The sequence below is a fragment of the Salvelinus namaycush genome, chromosome 37, assembly GCF_016432855.1.
Source record: "Salvelinus namaycush isolate Seneca chromosome 37, SaNama_1.0, whole genome shotgun sequence".
NCBI lineage: Eukaryota > Metazoa > Chordata > Actinopteri > Salmoniformes > Salmonidae > Salvelinus > Salvelinus namaycush.
Window position 1 is genome coordinate 27,396,361 of NC_052343.1, and position 15,973 is coordinate 27,412,333.

Here is a 15,973-nt window from a genome sequence, read left to right on the forward strand (position 1 = left end):
GCAGGGCTCTCTAACCCTGTTCCTGGAGAGATGCAGTCCTGTAGGACAGGGCTCTCTAACCCTGTTCCTGGAGAGATGCAGTCCTGTAGGACAGGGCTCTCCAACCCTGTTCCTGGAGAGATACAGTCCTTTAGGACAGGGCTCTCCAACCCTGTTCCTGGAGAGATACAGTCCTTTAGGGCAGGGCTCTCTAACCCTGTTCCTGGAGAGATGCAGTCCTGTAGGGCAGGGCTCTCTAACCCTGTTCCTGGAGAGATACAGTCCTTTAGGACAGGGCTCTCCAACCCTGTTCCTGGAGAGATACAGTCCTTTAGGGCAGGGCTCTCTAACCCTGTTCCTGGAGAGATGCAGTCCTGTAGGACAGCGATCTCTAACCCTGTTCCTGGAGAGATACAGTCCTATAGGACAGGGCTCTCTAATCCTGTTCCTGGAGAGATACAGTCCTGTAGGACAGGGCTCTCTAACCCTGTTCCTGGAGAGATACAGTCCTGTAGGACAGGGGTCTCTAACCCTGTTCCTGGAGAGATACAGTCCTGTAGGACAGGGCTCTCTAACCCTGTTCCTGGAGAGATACAGTCCTGTAGGACAGGGCTCTCTAACCCTGTTCCTGGAGAGATGCAGTCCTGTAGGACAGGGCTCTCCAACCCTGTTCCTGGAGAGATGCAGTCCTGTAGGACAGGGCTCTCTAACCCTGTTCCTGGAGAGATGCAGTCCTGTACGACAGGGCTCTCTAACCCTGTTCCTGGTGAGATGCAGTCCTGTAGGACAGGGCTCTCTAACCCTGTTCCTGGAGAGATACAGTCCTGTAGGACAGGGCTCTCTAACCCTGTTCCTGGAGAGATACAGTCCTGTAGGACAGGGCTCTCTAACCCTGTTCCTGGAGAGATGCAGTCCTGTAGGACAGGGCTCTCTAACCCTGTTCCTGGAGAGATGCAGTCCTGTAGGACAGGGCTCTCCAACCCTGTTCCTGGAGAGATACAGTCCTGTAGGACAGGGCTCTCTAACCCTGTTCCTGGTGAGATACAGTCCTTTAGGACAGGGCTCTCCAACCCTGTTCCTGGAGAGATACAGTCCTTTAGGGCAGGGCTCTCTAACCCTGTTCCTGGAGAGATGCAGTCCTGTAGGACAGCGATCTCTAACCCTGTTCCTGGAGAGATACAGTCCTATAGGACAGGGCTCTCTAACCCTGTTCCTGGAGAGATACAGTCCTGTAGGACAGGGCTCTCTAACCCTGTTCCTGGAGAGATACAGTCCTGTAGGACAGCGCTCTCTAACCCTGTTCCTGGAGAGATACAGTCCTGTAGGACAGGGGTCTCTAACCCTGTTCCTGGAGAGATAGTCCTGTAGGCCAGGGCTCTCTAACCCTGTTCCTGGAGAGATACAGTCCTGTAGGACAGGGCTCTCTAACCCTGTTCCTGGAGAGATACAGTCCTGTAGGACAGCGCTCTCTAACCCTGTTCCTGGAGAGATACAGTCCTGTAGGACAGGGCTCTCTAACCCTGTTCCTGGAGAGATACAGTCCTGTAGGACAGGGCTCTCTAACCCTGTTCCTGGAGAGATGCAGTCCTGTAGGACAGGGCTCTCCAACCCTGTTCCTGGAGAGATGCAGTCCTGTAGGACAGGGCTCTCTAACCCTGTTCCTGGAGAGATGCAGTCCTGTACGACAGGGCTCTCTAACCCTGTTCCTGGAGAGATGCAGTCCTGTACGACAGGGCTCTCTAACCCTGTTCCTGGTGAGATGCAGTCCTGTAGGACAGGGCTCTCTAACCCTGTTCCTGGAGAGATACAGTCCTGTAGGACAGGGCTCTCTAACCCTGTTCCTGGAGAGATGCAGTCCTGTAGGACAGGGCTCTCTAACCCTGTTCCTGGAGAGATGCAGTCCTGTAGGACAGGGCTCTCCAACCCTGTTCCTGGAGAGATACAGTCCTGTAGGACAGGGCTCTCTAACCCTGTTCCTGGAGAGATACAGTCCTGTAGGACAGGGCTCTCTAACCCTGTTCCTGGAGAGATACAGTCCTGTAGGACAGGGGTCTCTAACCCTGTTCCTGGAGAGATGCAGTCCTGTAGGACAGGGCTCTCCAACCCTGTTCCTGGAGAGATACAGTCCTGTAGGGCAGGGCTCTCCAACCCTGTTCCTGGAGAGATACAGTCCTGTAGGACAGGGCTCTCTAACCCTGTTCCTGGAGAGATGCAGTCCTGTAGGACAGGGCTCTCTAACCCTGTTCCTGGAGAGATACAGTCCTGTAGGACAGGGCTCTCTAACCCTGTTCCTGGAGAGATACAGTCCTGTAGGACAGGGCTCTCTAACCCTGTTCCTGGAGAGATACAGTCCTGTAGGACAGGGCTCTCTAACCCTGTTCCTGGAGAGATACAGTCCTGTAGATGATGTTTGTTTCTCTCTGATTCTCACAGTACAGACTGTAGAGCGTTGGGCTGTTGGTGATTTACAATCTGAAGATGATGTTGTTGTTAAACACCCCTCCTATTTCCTTTTTCTACCTGAAGCTGTAACTATGGTAACACATACCTTGTTTTCCAGGTGCATCTGAAACCCCACTTTAACTACAGCCCAGCCACAGACAACCTGATCCCCTGTAAGGAGGCTGGCCTGGCCTTCTCTAAAGGAGATGTATTGCACATTGTCAACAGAGAGGACCCTAACTGGTGGCAGGTAGGTACTGCTGACCCCAGAACAGCCCTTAGCTGTGTGTTTTTCACCATAATCCACAGGTCCTCATGCCTTATTGATCAAATATATGGCTCTTCTACTACTTTCAGAGGAACGTTCTCTTAGACTCAGGGTTGAATGACTTTCCCACATCCACCCCGAGGCACTCGATCTGAAACAACTGGATGGAGAGATGCAGTGTAAGCAATATGGTAATAGGTCCGTGCTCCATCTTGCCTTCTGATTGGCTAGGTGGAACTTTTAATTAGGGATGCACGATATATCGGAATCGGACGATATTAGCTAAAAATGCCAACATCGGTATTGGCCCGATGTCTAGTTTAACGGCAATGTTAAAAACCGATGTCAAAGCTGACGTGCATACCTATATAACGTAGGTACATGACGTTATAACGCCACGTAAAATGTTGCGCTACATGTGCAACACAGCATTCCTAAACTAGCCCACAGTGTCTGCTGTGTGGATCGAGCAGTCAACAAGTCAAGTCATTTGAAAGAGTAAGAACATTTCAGCGAGACAACTCAAAGGTGAAATCCATTAAAGCCAAGATAATGGAATTCATTGCTCTTGACAATCAACCGTTCTCTGTCGTGGGTGATGTTGGTTTTCGCGACTGGTTGAGCACCGGTACACACTAACGCCACCAAGTGCGCTATTGTTCAGATGTTGCCCTACCGGAGTTACACAGTAATAGCTTCACGACATACTATGGAAAGCCGTTTGGGTCTTTGCATGTCAAAAAAGATACACGTCAAATAACACTATTTCACAATAACACAATTTAATGCGTTATCAATAATGTAAAATAACACAGTTCTATTGTAGAATGTTGTGTGTTCTGAATTTGCAAGCCAAGCACCACCACTACTTTTTTTCCCTTTAGCACCAACACTACTATCAGTAGCACTGTCAAAGCTGTACAAAACAGTCTGCAAACACCAGTCACGAACGATGTGTTTACAATACCGCGTTGGTAATAAACATTATTTGTTCAACCGCAACTTCTGGGGTAGCTAGCTTTAGCTTGGTACCTCGCTAGCACCAATACAACCAGCCTGAAAACAATGACCGGTAGAACCTGCAGTCATTTTCACTATTCTTAGCAATGATTTAGGAATCCTTGTGAGTCAGTATTAGCTAGGTAGCCACTTGTTGTTCGCCTATTGAAATTTAACATCAGTTCATTAAGATAAATAGCTAGCCAGCTACTTAACCTTGTTGACCAAAGCTAATGTTATAAGCAGCCAGCTAGCTTCATCTGGCTAGTGAGTTTCAACGTGCCCGGGTTATGTGTTGTTAAGCTAGCCGCAATAAGGGTTAGGCACAATACAGGGATTCGCGGTTTGCCTTCAAAATAAAAGTACCTCTTTGAAAGTGATGCAGAAGGTTACAATTGGTGGAATCATGCCATATTTAGACTAGATCATGTTAAACAAGGTTGGAATGTGAAGCAATGAAATGGGGTATTAGTCTACTCAGTGACACTCACAGAACACAACTGTGAAGAGTTTATGTAAATATTAGCGTTGTAGCTCTTATCGCGGGACTGTGACTGTGTGAAATCACCTCCACAGTCAGCCTATTGTGTGTGTGTTGACATTCATATTGCACTGTACAGTTTTACCTAAGGATTGGGGATCAATGAAATGGGGTATCAGTCTACTCAATACCCAATATATTTTTTCCCAATGTCCTCCTCAGTTATCAGACTCCAAAACATCTACGCAGTATAGGTTGACAATAAATGTGGCTCAATTCAGTTGTTTCAGAGTCCTGCAATAAGAGCTACAATGCTAATGTTCTCTGGGTGTCACTGAGTAGACTGATACCCCATGTCATTGATCCACAATCCATAGGTAAGGCTGTACAGTGAAATATGTTTGCCCACAATGCAATTCTAAAGTATAATACATCCAGTGTGATTTCAAAAGCTTTTGTCAAATTAACAAATTGTCTTTTGTTGATTTTATATAACATTCCAACCTCGTTTAGCATGATCTATTAAACTATGCCATAATTATACTATTTGTATTCATTTGCTTCACTGTCAATGGCAAACTTTTATTTTGAAGTCTAACTGCAAAGTCCACTATTTTGTCTAATCTTTATTGTGGCTAGCTTCACATAGATGGGTCCGACCACCATTAATCAAATAAGAAGTGTCTGATAAATTAGGGTTATTTTAGATGATGACACCTAGCTATATAGTTAGCCAGGTAACTATAGCTACTGAAACAGATTATATGTTTTTGGGGAAGAACATTGTTTGCATCTATGAGCTAGCTAGCTGACTAGCACTGTAGGTACACAAGACAACTTTACTCCATTTGTGACTTTTAATTTACAAAAAATGAACTGATCCTTAAGAGTTAAGCAAGAGAAACAGGAAGTAGCATGTCTCTGACCTCACATCCTGTCCCTCAGGCAGTCAACATTGTGGGAGGAGCCACGGGACTGATCCCCAGTCAGTTCTTAGAGGAGAAGAGGAAGGCCTTTGTGAGGAGAGAATGGAGTGGATCAGGTACATTTCTGACTATGTAAAGTGACTTTGGGTGTTTTGAAAAGTGCTTAAAATGTAATTATTATTAGGCAGTTGGACTTCTTTACACCCGCCTATATAACTCAGAATATTGTCTGGTTCAACTGAGGTGAAATGGAATTGTAACACACATCTCTATACTCAACAAAGTGCTGACATCTACCCCAAAATCGTATCTTCTTCCCACCTGTTTGTGTCCTCGTGTGTGTCCCAAATGGATCCCTTTACCCTATATATTGAAAGTAGTGTACTATATACACACAGCCTCTATACATTACAGTTTATTTCTCAAATGATCACATTTGGCAGCAAACTGCCATGAAAGTATAGGCTGAATCCACACTCTAATAATTAACCCCCCCACCACTTCCCCACTACTTGTGTCCACAACTCAGACGTACTTAGGAAATATGTTTACTCTGGTGCCCTCTTGTGGTTCAGTGAACTTTTAATGTGTTTTGTTCCTCCCAGGCGTTCTCTGTGGGACACTAACAGGAAAGAAGAAGAAGAAGAAGATGATGTACCTGATGTCCAAGAATGCAGGTGAGTTCAGCAGCCATCAGACCTCTCTGATCCTGCTCTAAAGGACTTCAGTTCACCATGTGGCTGGTGTTATCTTCTTATGGCTGCAGCCCGACGTCGGTACACTTATGACAACAGCCACTTCAAGTGCAGGGCGCGAAATTCAAAAGATATTTTTTTTTAAATATTTAACTTTCACACATTAACAAGTCCAATACAGCAAATGAAAGGTACACATCTTGTGAATCCAGCCAACATGTCCGATTTTTGAAATGTTTTACAGCGAAAACAGCACGTATATTTATGTTAGCTCACCACCAAATACAAAAAAGGACAGACATTTTTCACAGCACAGGTAGCATGCACAAAGCCAACCTAACTAACCAAGAACCAACCAAACTAACCAACAAACAACTTCATCAGATGACAGTCTTATAACATGTTATTCAATAAATCTATGTTTTGTTCGAAAAATGTGCATATTTCAGGTATAAATCATAGTTTACATTGCAGCTACAATCAGAAATTGCACCGAAAGCAGCCAGAATAATTACAGACACCAACGTCAAATACCTAATTACTCATCACAAAACATTTCTGAAAAATACATAGTGTACAGCAAATGAAAGACAGGCATCTTGTGATTCCAGCCAATATTTCCGAATTATTAAGTGTTTTACAGCGAAAACACAATATAGCGTTATATTAGCTTACCACAATAGCCAGAAACACATGCCATTTCCCAGTAGCAAAAGGTTAGCGATCGTAACAAACAAGCAAAAGATATATAATTTTTGACTAACCTTGATATTCTTCATCAGATGACAGTCCTATAACATCAGGTTATACATACACTTATGTTTTGTTCGAAAATGTGCATATTTAGAGCTGAAATCAGTGGTTATACATTCTGCTAACGTAGCTACTATTTCCCACAACGTTCGGATATTTTTCTGACACTTTTTATGACACACATATTCTGACCAAATAGCTATTCATAAACATAACTAAAAAATACATGTTGTATAGGAAATGATAGATCCATTAGTTCTTAATGAAATCGCAGTGTTAGAATTCTAAAAAATAACTTCATTACGACATCCAGCTTCGGTATAGCTAGAGTACCCAAACGTTGGGCGCCGACGACTAGTTCACATGCACGACAGATATATGAAATAGCATCATAAAATGTTTCTTACTTTTGCTGATCTTTCATCAGAATGTTGGACAAGGGGTCCTTTGTCCAGAACAGTCGTTGTTTGGATTTAGAACGGCCACTTTCCCTCTCGATTTAGCAAGCGCACTAGCCAAGTGGCACGAATCGCTCCATCGTCAACAAAGTCAGAGAACGGAACACGGCAAAACTCCCGAAAAAATTTCAATAATCTGATTAAACTATATTGAAAAAACATACTTTACGATGATATGGTCACGTATCAAATAAAATCAAAGCCGGAGATAGTAGTCGCCTATAACGGCAGCTAAACAGAAGGCAAATCCAGGAACCACCTCGCGCTCTCCAGAGTACCGGAAATGGGGGACACGTCATACAAAGAGCTTGTATTCCACTTCAGACCAAGATAAACACAAAATTTCTTCTCTCACCGCCTCTTGACATCCAGGGGAAGGTGTATGACGTGCATGTATACTCATACGTTTCATGCCCATTTATAGGCAGGAAGTAGAACAGAGCATCGATTTCAGACTTTCCACTTCCTGGTCAGGAAGTTTGTGCCAAATGAGTTCTGTTTGACTCACAGATATAATTCAAACGGTTTTAGAAACTAGAGAGTGTTTTCTATCCAATAGTAATAATAATGTGCATATTGTACGAGCAAGAATTGAGTACGAGGCCGTTTGAAATGGGCACCTTTTATCTGGCTACTCAATACTGTCCCTGCAGCCCAAACAGGTTAAACTGATAACAGTAGCTCCAGCCATTAGACCTCTCTGATCCTGCTCTAAAGGACTTCAGTTCACCATGTGGCTGGTGTTATACTGATAACAGTATCTCCAGCCATCAGACCTCTCTGATCCTGCTCTAAAGGACTTCAGTTCACCATGTGGCTGGTGTTATACTGATAACAGTATCTCCAGCCATCAGACCTCTCTGATCCTGCTCTAAAGGACTTCAGTTCACCATGTGGCTGGTGTTATACTGATAACAGTAGCTCCAGCCATTAGACCTCTCTGATCCTGCTCTAAAGGACTTCAGTTCACCATGTGGCTGGTGTTATACTGATAACAGTATCTCCAGCCATCAGACCTCTCTGATCCTGCTCTAAAGGGCTTCAGTTCACCATGTGGGTGTTGCTATCAGTAACATGTTGTTGGCCAGAGCCATCTCCTAATGCATATCAAAGCAAAAAACAGCTGGATTATACCTCTGTCTCTCATTATTGGCAGCCATTCATTTAATATTTCAGTGATATAAAAGTGTACTACAGTATAGCCTAACTAGTAGGTAGGTTCATTTTCCATCTATTGTGGGCTCTACACTGAGTGTACAAAACATTAGGAACACCTGCTCTTTCCATGACAGACTGACCAGGTGTCACTTGTTAATCCATTTTAATCAGTGTAGATGAAGGGGAAGCAACTCAATAGTAGGAAGGTGTTCTTAATGTTTTGTAGAGTCAGTGTATATAACTGTAGTATAGATGACTGTATATAATACTGAACAAAAATATAAACGCAATAAATGTAAAGTGTTGGTCCCATGTTTCATGAGCTGAAATAAAAGATCCCAGAAATGTTCCATACACACAAAAAAACTATTTCTCTCAAATGTTATGCACAAATTTGTTTACATCCCTGTTAGTGAGCATTTCTCCTTTCTCAAGATAATCCATCCACCTGACAGTTGTGGCATATCAAGAAGCTGATTAAACAGCATGATCAGTACACAGGTGCACCTTGTGCTGGGGACAAAAGACCACTCTAAAATATTCAGTTTTGTCACACAACACAATGCCACAGATGTCTCCAGTTTTGAGGGAGTGTGCATTTGGCATTCTGACTGCAGGACTGTCCACCAGAGAATTTAATGTACATTTTTCTACCATAAGCCGCCTTCAACGTCGTTTTAGAGAATTTGTCAGTACGTTGAACCGGCCTCACAAACGCGGACCACGTGTAACCACGCCATCCTAGGACCTCCACATCCGGCTTCTTTACCTGCAGGATCGTCTGAGACCAGCTACCAGGACAGCTGATGAAACTGAGGATTATTTCTGTCTGTAATAAAGCCCTTTTTGTGGGGAAAAACTCATTCTGATTGGCTGGGCCTGGCTCCCCAGTGGGTGGACCTATGCCGAACCATGGCTGTGCCCCTGCCCAGTCATGTGAAATCCATAAATTAGGGTCTAATGAATTTATTTCAATTGACAGATTTCCTTATGTTAAACTAACTCAGTAAAATCGTTGAAATTGTTGTATGTTGTGTTTTTATATTTTTGTTCAGTAGTTATGTGTTAGTATTATTACTGAGCAAACTAAGCTGATGGTGGTAGCGTGTCTGTTGTCGTGACAACCAGAGTTTGACCGCCACGAGCTGCAGATCTACGAAGAGGTGGCCAAGATGCCTCCGTTCCAGAGGAAGACCCTGGTTCTGATTGGTGCTCAGGGAGTGGGCCGGCGCAGCCTGAAGAACAGACTGATCATCATCAACCCCCTGCTCTATGGAACCACCGTCCCCTGTGAGTTCCACCCCCCCCGTGTGTGTGTATCACCCCCCTGCTCTATGGAACCACCGTCCCCTGTGAGTTCCACTCCCCCGTGTGTGTATATCAACCCCCTGCTCTATGGAACCACCGTCCCCTGTGAGTTCCACTCCCCCGTGTGTGTATATGAACCACCGTCCCCTGTGAGTTCCACTCCCCCGTGTGTGTATATCAACCCCCTGCTCTGTTGAACCACCGTCCCGTGTGAGTTCCACTCCCCCGTGTGTGTATATGAACCACCGTCCCCTGTGAGTCGTCGTCGTCCCCCCCCCCCCATGTGTGTATATCAACCCCCTGCTCTGTTGAACCACCGTCCCCTGTGAGTCCCCCCCCCCCCCCCGTGTGTGTATATCAACCCCCTGCTTTGTTGAACCACCGTCCCCTGTGAGTCCCCGTCCCCCCGTCCCCGTCCGTGTGTGTATATCAACCCCCTGCTCTGTGAGTCCCCCCCCCCCCCCCCCCCGTGTGTGTGTATATCAACCCCCTGCTCTATGGAACCACCGTCCCGTGTGTGTGTATATCAGGGGTACTGCAGAAGACAAACTTCAGTCTCCTATGGATTAATGAGATTTTTCCTCACCCCCCTCTTTCTCTCCTCACCCCCCTTTTTCTCTCCTCACCCCTTTTTCTCTCCTCACCCCTTTTTCTCTCCTCACCCCTCCTGCATACCTCCCTCAATCTCCTTACCCCACCTCTCACTCTCTCCTCCTTACCTTCCACCATTTCCTCACCTCCCTCCAGTCACGTCTCGGCCTGCTCGGGAGGAGGAGAGAGACGGCCAGTCGTACTGCTTTGTGTCTCGGTCCCAGATGGAGGCAGACATTAAGGCCCGTTGCTACCTGGAGCATGGAGAGTACGATGGAAACCTCTACGGAACCAAGATGAATTCCATCCACGAGGTGGTGGACGCAGGACGTACCTGCATACTGGACGTTAACCCACAGGTAGGTCTGACACACAGTCAGGATTTATTCATTTTAAAGGCCCAGTGCCGTCAAAAATGGGATTCTCCTGTGTCTTTATATATGTTTCCGTACTTAGGTTGGAATAATACTGTAATGTGAACATTATGATCATGCCTTTTAGTGTAAGAGCTGATTGAAAAGACCGCCTGAAATTTCAGCTTGTTTTTGTGGGAGTTTTGGTCTGCCTGGTGACATCACCATGTGGAAAATTAGTTAATAGACCAATAAGAAACAGAGTTCCAAACCTCTCTACCAATAACAGCTAGTTTTTAGTTTTCCCCTCCCCATTCAGACCACTCAGACAGTCTTGGCTAAATTCTTTCTTGAGAAATTGCTTTTGCTAAGAAGCTATTTTTGTTTCTTTTTGACTATTTTGATTGAAAAAAATTAGGTCCCTTACTCTCATTAGTTACCCAGAAATGATTTGATATTGAGATAAAAACGGATGCATGGGTCTTAAGCAAAACCTGAATAAGCATGATTACATGATGGGTCGTGTGTGTGTGTGTGTGTGTGTGTGTGTGTGTGTGTGTGTGTGTGTGTTGATGGGTCGTGTGTGTGTGTGTGTTGATGGGTCGTGTGTGTGTGTGTGTTGATGGGTCGTGTGTGTGTGTGTGTTGATGGGTCGTGTGTGTGTGTGTGTTGATGGGTCGTGTGTGTGTGTGTTGATGGGTCGTGTGTGTGTGTGTTGATGGGTCGTGTGTGTGTGTGTTGATGGGTCGTGTGTGTGTGTGTTGATGGGTCGTGTATGTGTGTGTTGATGGGTCGTGTGTGTGTGTGTGTTGATGGGTCGTGTGTGTGTGTGTTGATGGGTCGTGTGTGTGTGTGTGTTGATGGGTCGTGTATGTGTGTGTTGATGGGTCGTGTGTGTGTTGATGGGTCGTGTGTGTTGATGGGTCGTGTGTGTGTGTCGTCAGGCGCTGAAGCAGCTGAAGACAGCAGAGTTCATGCCGTTTGTAGTGTTTGTTGCTGCTCCAGAACTGGACACACTAAGAGCTATGCACAAAGCCGTGGTGGACGCTGGACTCACCACCAAACTGCTCACGGTCAGTCTCTGGATGTTGCTGGATCTGTGCACAATTCTGTGTTGTAGTTATTCAGAAGAAATCACTGATGGAAACCTCTCTCTCCCCCCCTCCCTCCCTCTCTCTCTCTCCTCCCTCTCTCTCCCCTCCCTCCCTCTCTCTCTCTCTCTCTCTCTCTCTCTCCCCTCCCTCTCTCTCTCTCTGTCTCTCTCTGTCTCTCTCTCCCCTCCCTCTCTCTCTCTCCCCTCCCTCTCTCTCTCTCTCGCTCTCTCCCTCTCTCCTCCCTCTCTCTCTCGCTCTCTCCCCTCCCTCTCTCTCTCTCCCCCCTTCTCTTCTGCTCTCCCTCTCTCCCCTCCCTCTCTCTCTCTCCCCCCTTCTCTTCTGCTCTCCCTCTCTCCCCTCCCTCTCTCTCTCTCCCCCCTTCTCTTCTGCTCTCCCTCTCTCCCCCCTTCTCTTCTGCTCTCCCCCCTTTTCTTCTTTTCTGCTCTCTCTCTCCCCCCTCACCCTCTCCCTCTCTCTCTCAGGAGACAGATCTGAAGAAGACGGTGGATGAGAGCGCCAGGATCCGCCGGGTCTACAGCCACTACTTTGACCTGACCATCGTTAACGACAACCTGGACAAGGCCTTTGAGCAGCTGCAGGTGGCCGTGGAGCAGCTGTGTTCTGAGCCCCAGTGGGTCCCCATCAGCTGGGTGTACTGAGAGACACCGGTCCTGTCCTCTCACCTGCTGCCCTGCCTGGTTAGACTGCTCCCTACTGGGCTGGAGGACACGCCGCCCGCTGCTGGGCCCAGGAGTACATGGAGACTAGGAAGAGGTTGTCCCTAACCACCACGGTTGGGGTCAATTCCATTTCAATTCAGTTAATTCAGGAAGTAGACTGAAACTACAATTCCACATTTTTCCCATTGAGGAAAAGTGGAATGTCAGTGAACTTCCTAAATTGACTGAATTGAAATGGAATTGACCCCTACAGGGATGTGAGAGCTGAGGACCCATTGAGACTTATTATGTATGTATGGGACTTTACCATGCAGCCCCGCCGAGCCTAGCCCCACCCCACCTAGCCTCACCTAGCCTAGCCCCACCCTGCCTAGCCTCACCCCGCCTAGCCTATCCCCACCTAGCCCCACCCTGCCTAGCCTAACCCCACCCCACCTAGCCCCGCCTAGCCCCACCCCGCCGAGCCTATACCCGCCTAGCCCCACCATGCCTAGCCTATCCCCGCCTATCCCCACCCTGCCTAGCCTCACCTAGCCCAGCCCCACCTAGCCTCACCTAGCCCAGCCCCACCCTGCCTAGCCTCACCTAGCCCAGCCCCACCCTGCCTAGCCCCTCCAGGCTCAGTCTGCTCTGCACCACAGGCCCCATCTGTACACTATGCAACACTCTGGATATGTCCCAAATAGCACTCTATTCCCTATGTAGTGCACTACTTCTGACCAGCACTACATAGGGAGTAGGGAGCCATTCGGAATAGAACCAATGTTCACAATACACAGGAAGTACTTTATTTATTGAACATTCTAACTTTAACTTGACTACCTTTCTGTACATATGGATATGGAACGAGAAACAAAATCATGGAGTTGAGGATATTTAAAAAATATTTAATGTTTTATTTTATCACTGTTGGTTGCTCACAACTACTACAATATTTATCATAACGTTTAGAACAATAATACAGGAGTATTTATTCTGAAAGCAGATGCGAGGAGGGCTTGCTTTGTGACGATGAGGATACCTCAGTGTGTTAACTCTTCTGTTTACATTTCATACAGTACTTCATCTCCTGGCCTTTGCGTCCCAAATGGCACCCTATTCCTTAGGGCTCCAGTGAAAGTAGTGCCCTATCAGCCCTGGTCAAAAGTAGTGCACTACGTAGGGAATAGGGTGCCATTTGGGACGCACACATGGTCTCACGTCGTCGTCTCACGTCGTCGTCGTCTCACGTCGTCTCTGAACCCTCCATGTAGAATAACAGCCATGTTCTCTCTTTAAGGCAGACTAAGGGCTGAGAGACAGAAATGGTAATATCACACCACATCTGTGAGATAAAGGTCTTTGTTGCTGTTTCTTGGATGAGACAATAATGTAGGCTAATACAATTTCCCCCCCCCCCCCCTTGTTACGTGGCTTTCTTTGTTACGAGATTGTGAATGGTTTCATTAAAGGTCGACTCAGCGAGATGACGTTGCGTGCACAAAGTTAAGACGTAGTGGATCCATTTCCTCGACACCTAGGGAGCGTTGAAGGGCGAGGTTAAACTACTCCGCTGTTTTGGGCCCGTAGCTACCACGTTGTAGCAGTGTGAAGTGCACATGCGCAGATACTTTGTGTGACTGTATGAGAGCATAGTCTTGCATCTTGCTCATCTCTATATCTTCGTTGCAACGCCATCTCGAGGAGTCTACTTTTAACTCCATTGTATTGTCAGCGGACGGTCTACCAGTTGGGTCAGTACTCTGTCAGCCCGGTCTGTATGGTGCTGTGTTTTATGTTGGAGTAATATTTCCAGGATACTCGTCTGGACCTTGACAGCGTACTGCATCTCAGAGAACCATCCCTTTTTGATGTGATATTACTGAAACTTAACTGTTTTTTAACCAATTGACATATCTACTTAAAAGTTATATATTTTACAATTTCAACAGAGCAAACATTTGTATTTTCAGATGTGTCAAATAAAATAACTTTTTTTTTTTTTTTTTTTTTTACATCTTGAACTTATCTCAGGTAATATTTATCATATCCGGAGTGTGTAAAAAATGTGACTTAGTTTGTTTCACAGAAGGGTAAATTTGTTTATTAAAAAAAGAGAAAAGAATATTTCAAAGGTAGAAATGTCTCCATGTTAGTCAATGGAAACAACCATTTGGCTTCGATCCCTAAATGTCAGTAGTTACAGTGCCTTCAGGAAGCATCCACAACCCTCAACTTTTCACACATTTTGTTGTTACAGCCTGAATTGTTTTATTGATTTACATTTAGATTTTTTATCACTGGCCTGCACATAACACCCCATAATGTCAAAGTGGAATTGTTTATTTTTACAAAGTAACTAAAAGCTGAAATGTCTTGAGTCGATAAGAATTCAACCCCTTTATGGCAAGCCTACCAAGACAGTGGCCAAGTTACAGTTTTAACTTAAATCTATGGCAAGACCTGAAAATGGTGGTCTAGCAATGATTAACAGCCAATTTGACAGAGCTTGAAGAATTTAGAAAATAATGTTGCACTATCCATGTGTGGAAAGTGCTTAGACTTACACCTGTAATCACTGTCAAAGGTGCTTCTACAAAATAGTGACTCGGGTGTGAAAACTCATGTAAATGATATTTCTGTATTTCATTTTGTCAATTTGAAAACATTTTTGAACATGTTTTCACTTTTATTACAGGGTATTTGTGTCTAGATGGGTGAGGGGGAAAAACATCAGGCTATAAAAAAAAATATGGAATAAGTCGATGGGTATAAATACTTACTGAAGACCATCTCTATACTGAACAAAACTATAAAACGCAACATGTCAAGTTTTGGTCCCATGTTTCATGAGCTGAAATAAAAGATCCCAGAAATGTTCCATACGCACAAAAAGTTTCTCAAATTATGTGCGCACATTTGTTAACATCCTTGTTAGTGAGCATTTCTCCTTTTGCCAATTTAATCCATCCATCTGACAGGAGTGGCATATCAAGAAACTCATTAAAAACAGCATGATCATTACACAGGTGCACCTTGTGTTCAAGTTTTGAGGGAGAGTGCAATTGGCATGCTGACTGCAGGAATGTCCAACAGCGCTTTCGCCAGATAATTCAATGTTTATTTCTCCACCATAAGCTGCTTTCAAAGTCGTTTTAGAGAATTTGGCAGTACGTTCAACCGGCCTCACAACTGCGGACCACGTGTAACCACGCCATCCCAGGACCTCCACATCCGGCTTCTTCACCTGCGGGATCGTCTGAGACCAGCCACCCGAACAGCTGATGAAACTGTAGGTTTGCACAACTGAATAATTTCTGCACAAACTGTCAGAAACCGTCTCGGGGAAGCTCATCTGCGTGCTCGTCATCCTCACCAGACTTAACCTCACTGCAGTTTGGCGTCGTGACTGACTTCAGTGGGCAAATACTCACCTTCTATGGCCACTGGGACGCTGGAGAAGTGTATGGATTTGTGTGGGTGAGTGGTTTGCTCATGTCAACGTTGTATACAGAGTGGCCCATGGTGGTGGGGTTATGGTATGGGCAGGCATATGATACAGACAACTACCACAATTGCATTTTATCAATGGCAATTTGAATGCACAGAGATGCAGTGACAAGATCCTGAGGCCCATTGTTGTGCCATTCATCTGCCGCAATCACCTCTTGTTTCAGCATAATGCACGGCCCCATATCCCAAGGATCTGTACACAATTCCTGGAAGCTGAAAATGTCCCAGTTCTTCCATGGCCTGCATACTCACCAGACATGTCACCCATTGAGCATGTTTGGAATGCTCTGGGTCAA

General features: G+C 45.6%; 1 protein-coding gene and 1 long non-coding RNA gene across 3 annotated transcripts in view; both read left to right on the plus strand.

Annotated features, from left to right (window-relative positions):
- Positions 1–14,291, plus strand: part of mpp6a (membrane protein, palmitoylated 6a (MAGUK p55 subfamily member 6)) — a 46,651-nt gene extending 32,360 nt beyond the window's left edge. For both annotated transcript variants that reach the window (XM_038976255.1, XM_038976254.1), the window contains 7 exons: positions 2,540–2,671; positions 5,115–5,211; positions 5,701–5,772; positions 9,288–9,449; positions 10,215–10,417; positions 11,356–11,484; positions 11,988–14,291. In XM_038976255.1, coding sequence (XP_038832183.1) covers positions 2,540–2,671; positions 5,115–5,211; positions 5,701–5,772; positions 9,288–9,449; positions 10,215–10,417; positions 11,356–11,484; positions 11,988–12,164 — 972 coding nt within the window. In that variant the 3' untranslated portion in view covers positions 12,165–14,291. The remainder of the gene's footprint in view (positions 1–2,539; positions 2,672–5,114; positions 5,212–5,700; positions 5,773–9,287; positions 9,450–10,214; positions 10,418–11,355; positions 11,485–11,987) is intronic.
- A 1,115-nt stretch (positions 14,292–15,406) lies between these two features.
- LOC120031190 lies at positions 15,407–15,891 on the plus strand. Its single transcript, XR_005473714.1, has 3 exons — positions 15,407–15,456; positions 15,544–15,644; positions 15,842–15,891. It is a non-coding gene; the product is annotated as an uncharacterized LOC120031190 (long non-coding RNA).
- The last annotated feature ends 82 nt before the right edge of the window (positions 15,892–15,973 follow it).